The sequence below is a fragment of the Andrographis paniculata genome, unplaced genomic scaffold, assembly GCF_009805555.1.
Source record: "Andrographis paniculata isolate CXL003 unplaced genomic scaffold, ASM980555v1 Contig46END, whole genome shotgun sequence".
NCBI lineage: Eukaryota > Viridiplantae > Streptophyta > Magnoliopsida > Lamiales > Acanthaceae > Andrographis > Andrographis paniculata.
The window spans coordinates 1,949,238-1,960,321 of NW_026137580.1; the positions used below are offsets into that span (position 1 = coordinate 1,949,238).

General features: G+C 27.0%; 1 protein-coding gene across 1 annotated transcript; it reads right to left on the reverse strand.

Moving 5' to 3' along the window:
• Positions 1-280: 280 nt before the first annotated feature.
• On the reverse strand, positions 281-10,828 carry LOC127252522 (7-deoxyloganetin glucosyltransferase-like). Its single transcript, XM_051276716.1, has 3 exons — positions 10,277-10,828; positions 1,660-2,192; positions 281-819 (listed from the first exon to the last, which is right to left on the reverse strand). The coding sequence occupies exons 1-3, from the start codon at positions 10,779-10,781 to the stop codon at positions 424-426; spliced, it is 1,434 nt and encodes a 477-aa protein (XP_051132673.1). The 5' UTR covers positions 10,782-10,828; the 3' UTR covers positions 281-423.
• Positions 10,829-11,084: the final 256 nt, after the last annotated feature.

Sequence of the window (11,084 nt, forward strand, 5' to 3'; positions counted from 1 at the left end):
ATCACACTTTATTCCATCACATCACCGAAATAAAAAAAGAAATATATATTTCATTTTCATCACATTACGTAATTTCTAAACATTATATTTAGTATTATCTACGTAAATTTCTATATCGAAATAAAATATTGCGCCGTATTTGGGATGAACAGGGTATTTTTTTTATAGGGACTTTGACGTGAAATATACCCCAAATAATAATAATAATAATAATAATAATAATAATAATAATAATAATAATAATAATAATAATAACTCCCATGATAAATTAAAGTAGTCATTTCGAAGTTCCCATAAACATAATTCATACTAGAAATAAGTACAATGGCAATGAATAATATTTCAATGTATGAAATCCCCACAGCACACACTTATACATAAGTAGCAGCAGTAGCAAAATATATATATATATATATCTCTTAATTAATTCGAAAGGACATTGATCAATTTATTGAAATTGGAGTAGGAAGTTCCCCCGGGGGCGATGGCCTCCGCCACCTTCCCCTTCCACGCCATGGCGTTTTCCTTCATTTTCCGGCCCTTCTCGCCGCCCATGAGCTCCTTAATGAGCGACTCAACCTCGTCTCGTTTAACATCGTTGTTGATTTCCAAACCGACTCCCCATTCAACGCAAGCGTACCGACAGTTTGTCTGTTGATCGGCAAAGAAAGGCCAACACAACATCGGTACGCCGCTAACAATGCTCTCTAATGTCGAGTTCCATCCGCAGTGCGTCAAGAATCCTCCGATTGCCGGGTGCTTCAATACTTGGTCTTGTGGGCACCAACTAACTATCATACTTCTTTCTTCAGTCTCTATCTGAAAAAAAGTATATGTACATATAATATAAACTTATCGCTTAAATAATACTTTTTCCATCTCATAAAATTAAGTAAATTTGGTTTGATAGATTAAGAAATAACGATGTTTTAATATTAAAGTGAAATATGAAAAAAGTAAAATAAGTGTATTATAGAAAATTCATCGAATGATTAATAAAAAATAATGGGGTAAGTAAAAAGATAGTGGCAAATTGATAATTAATTAGTGTGCTGATTCTGTCAAGTCAGCATGGTGCTTATTTGATCTAATCAACATATATCATACACATAATTGACATATATATTTACACATAGTATAATATATGATACTCTATCCGTCTCTTGACAAGTTATTCATTTACATTTTAGATATTAAATTTTAAATATTAATATTATATTCATTCGTAGTACAATTTAAGAGAAAAAAAAAAGCATTTATTAGTGTTCTACAATACAACTGCAATAACATTTGTATAAAATATTATACAAATATAAGAATATTTTTCATGTTAAGTATAATATTGTAAAAGACAAATTGATACTTTATTAAGGGACGGAGGGAGTATAATATATATTAAGATATGTATAAATATACGTTGATTACCTGTATAACATATGTTGATTCGGTCAAATCAGCACCATGTCGACTTGACCGAATCAGCAGCTGATCTATACCCATTATTTATCAAAGTAAATGTAACAAAATTGTAAGTAGATAAAATTATTTATTACCAATTAGTTACGCATGAATTAAACAGACAATGAAAAGATAATAAAATAATTTTGGCAGCCAGATGAAATATATATATAATATTAAAAGCAAATTAAATTAAACTACCAAAAACTCCGGCGGCAACATGGCTTTCTCCCCGACCACAACATCCGGCCTTATGACCCATAAAAAGGGTTTATTGCTATTGGCAAGTCCCCACGCAAATTCAGTCAGTTGTTCAATAGTCATCACCGTTATGCTCCCAAAGTTGACGTACACTACTGACTGAGGTTCCTTTTGGTCGAGCCATTCGATACAACTAAAATCCTCTTTCCATAGACTTGAATTGATACCATCGAGATGACGAGATGAAGTCGTGATTTTCATGAGATTGAGGGGGCCAACGGCGTAGACGGGGGCCAAAAATATGGCTGAGAGGGAGTTGAGGATATCGCTGTCTAAAGCGTCAAAAGTGTTGAGGATCAAAGCCTTGGCTTTAGGAGCGGCATCAATCTCTCGTATTATGAAATTTAGCACAATGTCGTTGGGATCAGTGGTTCTGATGAATGACGAAAAATCACGCAATCGGATATCTTTGGGCATTCCGGGCACCCAATCAATTATGGTGTCCAAGTAACCGTTGGAGAGCTGAGATGCATCTATAGGTATATTATTTGGAATTAGTTAATACTCTATTATTAAGGGAAGGAATGAATGAAGGAATTGTTATTTTATTATAATTAAGTGTTCCATAACTTCATTTTAAATTGGATATATAAAACAATAATCATAAAATAGTATCAAACTTTCTCATGAAAATATGTAGATTATCTTTGACCAAAAATTGTAACTAAATTGTGTAGGATGTATGGGTTTTAGTAAGTATTAAAAGGTTTGATTGTAAAGACATATTTTTATTTTTTTTTTTTTATGTAAGGTATAGAAAATTATGTAAATATTATAAAAAATGTTAATGCAATTCTTCGTAATGCAAAATATATAGATAGAAAATTATTTCATACAAAATATAGATAGAAAATTATTTTCTCATCTCATAAGAGATGTTTCATTTCATACAACGTTTTTTTAAAGTGTAAAAGGGTGTCATACAATTTTTAAAGTGCATAAATTTTGAAACCACTGAAGATTTATGAACAATTTTACCTATTTTTTATATTATATTTTTAAATTTATTGAATAACATTTCTTTTGAGATATTTTATGTATATATATATAAAAAAACAATCATATGTACAATAAATTTTAAAAATATTTTAATATTAAACTTATAATTAATAAAATAAAAAACAATCATAAAATTTATACTTATTTCAATATATTATTTTTAAGTAAGTACATGCATTTTTATTTTTATTTTTCTATAAAAATATTTATATTTTAAATATTTTTGAAATAGGTATAAATTGTTTACTTCATAATAAGCCATACTTTATTTATTTATTAGTTTTTAAAAACAAATAGTTTATACTTGCAATATATATATATATATGTATTCATCATATTAACTTTATCATAGTTATAAAATTTTTATCAAACAACTATGTAATAAATTTATAATATATAATAAAATTTAAATATATTAAAATAAATAATTTTGTAATTCAATATATTAATTATAATATTTTTATTCAATAATATAATTATAAATTATTATATATATAATTATTTTAGATTTCTAATTATTAAAATTTTAATAAATTATAATAATTATTATGTGTAACAATAAAATATTAATTAAAATATAAATACAATTTTATTTAATACACTAATTATAAAAAATAACATAAATCCATATATACATGAATTATAAAAACCTTTAAATATATAAATATATCAAATTATTAAAATATTTAATTAATAAAAATATCAAATATAATAATTAATAAAAAATAATTATGCTAATAAAAAATAATAAAATATATCTACAAATATACATATATATATATTTATAGATATTAAAAATTAATAAAATAAAAGATAAATAATACTCACTCAACAAACTAGAAATAGTAAAAATTAAATACTTAAATAATAAATTAAATGTAATATTTTATAAAATTAAAATAATATAATTTTAAAATAATTATAAAAATTAAATAGTAAAAAAAAAAATATTGTATTATTCAATTACCCAATTCTCTGGTTCAACCAAACAAGATAAATGAAATCATTTTTTTTTTGTCTTATTTCTCTGTACCAAACACTCTTTTAATGTATTTTTTTAATTAATTTTTCTATCTCACTCAAAAATATCTATTTTTTAATATAATAAAAATAATCACACACTAATATTAAAATACCATTCATTTTTACATAAATTACAAATATATCATTTTAATTTATACATTATATATAAAGAATAAAAATATCAAAATCATCTCATATATATACATATTTCTTTTCTAAATTTTTACTAAAAATATTTATAGATTACGATTAAAATAATTAAATAATTTAACTAATATTAAAAAAATTAAAATTAAAATTTTAAAATATAATTTAAATATATAATCAATTTTCTTTTTTTTAAAAAAAACAAATTATATAAAATGCACAAAAATAAAAAATAAAAACAAATTATGTAAATCATAAGGCGAAAGAACAATGATCGAGTTGGTGTGGATGGGTACGGATATATATATCTATTGGGTGACGTATCCAAACGGCATTGGAGCATACTGCTATCATGTTTTCCTAACCGTATCACCTTGTCTGCCTGCATATTATGGGTATCTTTGACTTTGACGGAATCAGAAAATCTTTTTGGTTGGGCCGGAATTTTTTTTATATAAATAATATTTTCTCCGTTTGAATAAAATAGTTTTGTTTATCATTTTTATCCGTACTAAAATAATAGTTTTATTTTCATAAATAATCATATCACTATAAAACTATTCTTATTTTTTTATTATTATTACACAATGTAACTACGTTTTACACTAATATACTCACAAAGACAAAAAGGTCTTTTATCCGTACTTTTTACTTAAATCTCGTGTTGAACACAACCCAACCTATAGTTTTGGGAGGAAAGGAATATATAATAATTTTAAAATTATATAATATAATAAAAAAAAAATTAAAAATTACAACAAAGGTTTTAGTTTGTTTTCTGATTTTTTTTTTTAAAAAAATATTTTTAAATACTTGTAATATCTGAACTAATTTTTTTAAGTGTTTGAATTAAATATAAATAATAATACTTTTATTAAATCTATAGAAACAGTCAATTATATAAATTTTTAAAAATACACAAATACTGTATAATAAAAAATATAAAATTCAAATAATTAAGACGGAGAAACACCCCTAAGCCCTACTTCTACCTCCGCCACTTACTCTTTGAAGTTTGAAATCTTTATTATTATTATTTTTATTTTAGTTAAAATTATATTTTATAGAAAAATAATTTATTTTGATTAAAACTTTTGTGATTTTTTTTTTATTTTAGTTAAAATTATATTTTATAGAAAAATAATTTATTTTGATTAAAATTTTTGTGAATTGAATAATATTAATTTTTATTTGAGATAAAAATAAAATAAATAAAATAAAAATAAGCCTTGAATATCCTTTTTTATTTTTTTGGTATAATTTTAAGGTAGGGTTGAAAGTGATAATTAATAAACGATACATTTTACATTTAAATGAAAACCTTTTCAATTTAGGTTTTGTTTAGATAAATAATAATAATAAGAGTTTTGAAATAATTGAAAATTTTAATTTGTTTTAATTAAAAAGGTATTATTGAATTTTGAAATATACCTAGATAGCAGCTTTTATGTTTTGGATGATTTTTAGAATATAATAATTAATCTAGATTGCTAGTGTAAAAACAAGCTACTAATTTAATTTTATAAATATTTGAATATAAATATAACTTATAGGAGTATATAGTATTTTAGGTATAATTAACATGGATAATACTACCTCCCAAAATAACTATGGGTTTATTTTTTTTGGGCACGGAAGAATAGAAAAAATGAATAAAATATATATTTTTTATTCTTGTAAAATTATTTTAATTTAAATATAAAAAATAGTAGTGTTTTTATAGTAATAATAAAGTAAAAATAATCTATAATGATATGATTAATTATAAAAATAGAGATTATTATTTTCAAATAAACAAAAATGATAAAAATGATATTGTTGAGATATTTTAGATATTCAGTTTTAAATTTAGTAGATTTATATCTAAATTTGATCTTATTCATTGATTAGATTACTTAGATTTAAGTCTATGGAGTCTATTTTGTATTGTCTATATATAGACTCTTTATTTTGATGATCAAAGAAGACAATCTCATTATTTTCCCCCAAAATTTCTAACATGGTATTAGAGCATGGTTTTCCAAAACCAAAACCTTAGTCGTCGCTGCCGCTGTTCACCGTCCATCGTCCGCCCTTCTCCGGTCGTCGTTTTTTTTTTCGGTCGCCGCCTCCTGCTTTGTTCCCTACGTCGTGGTGTGGTTGGTTTGTCATCGAAGTTGATCTCGTTTTGCGACTGCTACCTATTGGATTGTTCGATCTACTTTTTTTTTATTTGGGCTTTGATTTCGTGATTCACATATTTTTATACATTTTTTTTTTGTTATGGAGCGTATGGACGTTTATTTACCTATTACTACTATATTTCCGGCGATAATTATGATCTTTGGATGCAGTCTATGAAAAGTTTCTTGATTGGTATGAAGTTATGGCGAATTGTCACTGGCGATATCCGACCACCTGTCTCTCCATCTCCTTTTGTGCATGTTGATCCCACCTCTCGGGAGCATGAAGATTATGTTGCCAAATTGGAAGATTGGGATAGTAAGAATCATCAGATTTTTACTTGGTTGCGCAATACTTCTGTATCTGCGATTCAAGTACAATTGACTCTTTTTGATACTGCAAAGGAGGCATGGGATTTCCTCGTTGCTCGTTTTCAGACTACAGGTCTTGCTCATTATTATCAACTTTGGACCACGATAAGCTCCGCCCGACAGCAACCTGGTCAGTCTGTTAATGAATTTCTTGCTCAGGTTCAATCTATTTGTTATCGTCTCCGACAGTCACAAATTAGTCAGGACCATCTTGACCTTATTCAGATCTTAATGGCCCTTCAACCTGAATATGAGGCTGTTCGTGCCTCACTCCTACATCGACATCCATTGCCTACTCTTGATGCTGCCATTCAGGAGATTACTTTTGAGGAAACCCGTCTCCAATTGGCTAAGACACCGAGTTCTGATTCTGCTTTAGATGTGTCTCGCCAGTCCCGATCTACTCGTACTGGATGTCGAGTTTGCAAATCTCCTGATCACACTTGGTCTACCTGTCCGAAGATTAAGTGCCACTCATGTCATCTGCGTGGCCATATTGCTCTGGTCTGTCCCACAAGATCTCAACGTTCAGGTAGTTTTGCTCCTAGACATTACGGTAGCTTTGCTCCCAAACCTCGGGAGCCTAGTGGGTTTTCTTCGACTACATTTTCTACGATTATGGCTGCTACTACTGATGAGACTTAGCATGCGCCTTACAATCCTCACGACATAGAAGCCATCATCAAACAGGTTATGCAAACCAATTCTCTGCTATGTCTACCACTCCTGGTACATGTACTTGGTATTTTGGTTCTGGTTGTTGTCACCATATGACCTCTAACCCTCGTAACTTGACCTATATATCCCCTGTCTCCCATTTACCACCTATACATACTGCCAATGGTACTACAATGCATATTACCCACACCGGTCTTGCGTCCTCCCCTTCCCTATATCTTCCTGATACATATTGCATCCCCGACTTAGCCTTAAGCCTTATCTCTTATTTTTATTTATGTTTTCTTTTTTGCGTTTATGTTCAAAATTCTTATTAAACTCAATTTGGTTTCTGTTATATCACTTGAGTTTGAGGGGAGATGTTGAGATATTTTAGATATTCAGTTTTAAATTTAGTAGATTTATATCTAGATTTGATATTATTCATAAATTAGATTACTTAGATTTAAGTTTATGGAGTCTATTTTGTATTGTCTATATATAGGCTCTTTATTTTTATGATAAAAGAAGATAATCTCATTATTTTCCGCCAAAATTTCTAACAGAGATCACCGAATGAAACCGATGGATCATACTATACATATTATTATTATAATACTCACTCCGTCTCAAACACCGTGCAATATTTGTATTTGACACAGGAATTTAGGTGGAGAGTATTTAGTATAGTAATTTGAGATAATTTGGATATTAAGTGATATGATTGGAGAGAAAAATGATTATTTATTTTTTTATTTGAGTGATGTGATGGATAAAGTGAAGTGTATATTAATATATGTATATAAATATTACTCTATCCGTCCCAGAACTATAGTCTTTGTTGTGTTTGATACGAGATTTAAAGAATATTGATATTATATTGATAGCGAGTAAAAAATATAGGTAAAAGATATTTTTGCCCTTGTGAGTGTATTACTGTAAAAGGTAGTGACAATTGTGTAATGATAATGAAAGAGTAATGATAGTTATACAGTGATATGGTTATTTATGGAAACGAGACTATTGTTTTGAGACGGACAAAAATAGTAAAAAAGACTATTATATTGGGACGGAGAGAGCATTAATTATTTTTAAATTTAAAAGTATTGCAGTAAGTTTGAGACAAATAAAAAATAAAATGTTGTTGCGTGTTTGGGGCGAAGTGAGTATCATCTTACTCAAAAGAGTTTGTGTTGTATAATTTAAAATAGAACCTTAATTACAATTTTTATTTAAATAATAATATTTTAATTTAATATTTTTTAACAAAAAATTACTTAAAATCGTACAAATAATATCAATTTCATTAATGATTGTTGGATATTTTGGCATAGAACAAATTTGAGTGGACTTTTGGATGGCATTATGGTTATGAGCATTGTCAAATGCCTAAAACCAGGTTATTTAAATCGACATATATATTTTGTAAAATTTGATATTATTATTAATACTACCTCCGTTCCACGTACCGTATCTGCTACACTGTACAAACGGTATTTTAAGAGCGATGTAATTAGTAAATAATTAAAAATATATTAGTGAAAATAATTATCTGATAATATAAATAATTATAAATTAAAATTAAGATAACTAATTAGTTTAATTAAAATTAAAAAAAATAAAAATAAAAAGTTTAAAATGAGATTAAAGTGTGTAATTATTTTCGAAAAAGAAAAATGACATAGTATATAAGACAGACAGAAACGGCAACATGGATATAGTATGTGGGACGGAGGGAATACTAATTTGCTAAAATATAATATATCAAATATTTATATGATATTTAAAAGTATACAGGATTTCTTTAGTTTTTGGTTTGTGTAATATTATATAATATTATATTTTATGAAAATAAAAATAGTATATTTTTATTAATAATTGTACCTAAAAATTTTGTTGGGAATCATAAAGGACTTTTTTGTTATTGTTGTTTTTTCTTTCTTTTTTTTTATTTTGTTTTTTATTATTTGCAGTCTAATTTTGAATAAAAATTATTTTTGTTATATTAATTTTTTTAATTAAATTTGATTTATTCAAACTAAAATTTATTATTAATCTTATATGAAAAGTAAATATTGACTTTTCTAATTTAATAAGAGAAAAAAATACAAAGAGAACAAATCAAAAACATTTTTCTTTTTATATTTTTATATTTTATTTTTTTTTAAATAAAAAATTTTACTTCTCATTTCTCATTATTACCAACAAAATATATTATTTTACAATACAAAATATTCTTTTTGTCCCCGCTACATACGATCTCTTATTTTTTTAGTTCGTTTTATATAAAATGACTTTTCCTCTTTTTTTTTTTCTAATTTTGGTAAATTTAACATTTTAAAATTCATTTAAAAAATATAAATTAATATAATATTTAAAACTTTTTATTATTTATAAAATTAATTATATTAATTATAAATAAATAAATAAAACTTTTATTTATTTGTATTATATAAAATTTTATTACTTACAAAATAATATTCACATTATATATATGATTGAAATCTAATATTTAAATACCTATTTTAATTTTTTTAATCATGTATTAATTTTTATTAAAAAAATAATAATACCACTTATATAAAAAAGATTAAAAAAAAAAATATTATAACTAATATAATTAATTTATTAATATACTATAAAAAATATGCTATTTTCAACCAAATGGATTATTTTAACTCAAAATGGAGTATTAGTATATCAAATTCAAATCAGTTGTGTCTATTTTATGTTTTGATATTTTTTTTGTGGTACTAAGAATTTATAAGTAATATAAAAATAAAAGTGCATCTAATATATTATTCTCTTACTCCCAGGAAACATGGTCTATTACTACTGTAAATATAAAAATTTAGGTGAAGTATAATTTAATTAAAAAATATATTAATAAAAATAATTATAAATTAAAATTAAGATAATTAAATAATTTAATTAAAATAAAAAAATTATAAAATATAAAATTTAAAATATAATTAAAGTGTATAATTATATTATAAAAAAGACAAATTATATAAAATAAACAAAAATAGAAAATATAGATAAATCACGTGGGGATGAAAAAAGTAATTTTTTTAAAAAATATTTTAAATTTTTTTATTAAATGAACAAAGCTTGGTTACAAATAAAATGAAAGTATTGAACTAGTAATATGCAATAAAAAAAATATAAAGAAATAGTAGTAGCAGTAGTACTTGTACCTTTGAGAGGGATGTATCCTTTCTCCACCAATGAGCGGTAGTGCGCGTTCGCCAACACCGACGGCGCGCTGGATGTCCAGAGCAGCGCTCCCGCCACGCCGAACCTCTCCGCCGCCGTCAGCGTGAACGTCATCCCTCCGTCGCCGACGATGCAGCTAACCGGCGGCCCGCCATCGCTATTCAGCTCCGAGATCAGGTCGCAGAAGGGTTCGAGGCAATTGGTCGACGTGGAGGCGCAGAGCGCCGGTACGTCCTGCGTGGCGTCGGCGTCGGACGGTGGGAGACCGTCGGGAATGGAGGCGAATCGAAAGTCCGGCAGGCCGTGGAGGGCGGAGGGGCCGCCGGAGCGGAGGAAGCGGCGGTGGTTGTAGTGGGTGTTGACGAAGGTAATGAAGAAACGGCCGCTCTGGTGAAGGAGCTTCCCCAAATTGAGCATTGGGGTGATGTGGCCCTGCGCCGGGAACGGCACCAGTACGGCGTGGCCTTTCGCTTCGGGTCGGGCCATCCAGCCGGAACTCTTTTTCTTTCCTTTTCGTTTCGTTGTGGGACTGTGATTTGAGTGGCTGTCACCACTGCCCACCCCATGTCCATATATATAATAGTATTTTAATTATATTAGATAGTTAAAATTATATAATGATATTTTTATTTTTATTTTTTTTTTTTGTAAAAGTAATGATGTAATATAAAGTAAGAATAGTTGTGAAAACAAAAATGAAATATTTAATGAAATATTTACTTTGTAATTGGACGTCCTAAAATAAAAATATGTATATTTACTAGCTGAATACTTCCTCCCTCCAAGATA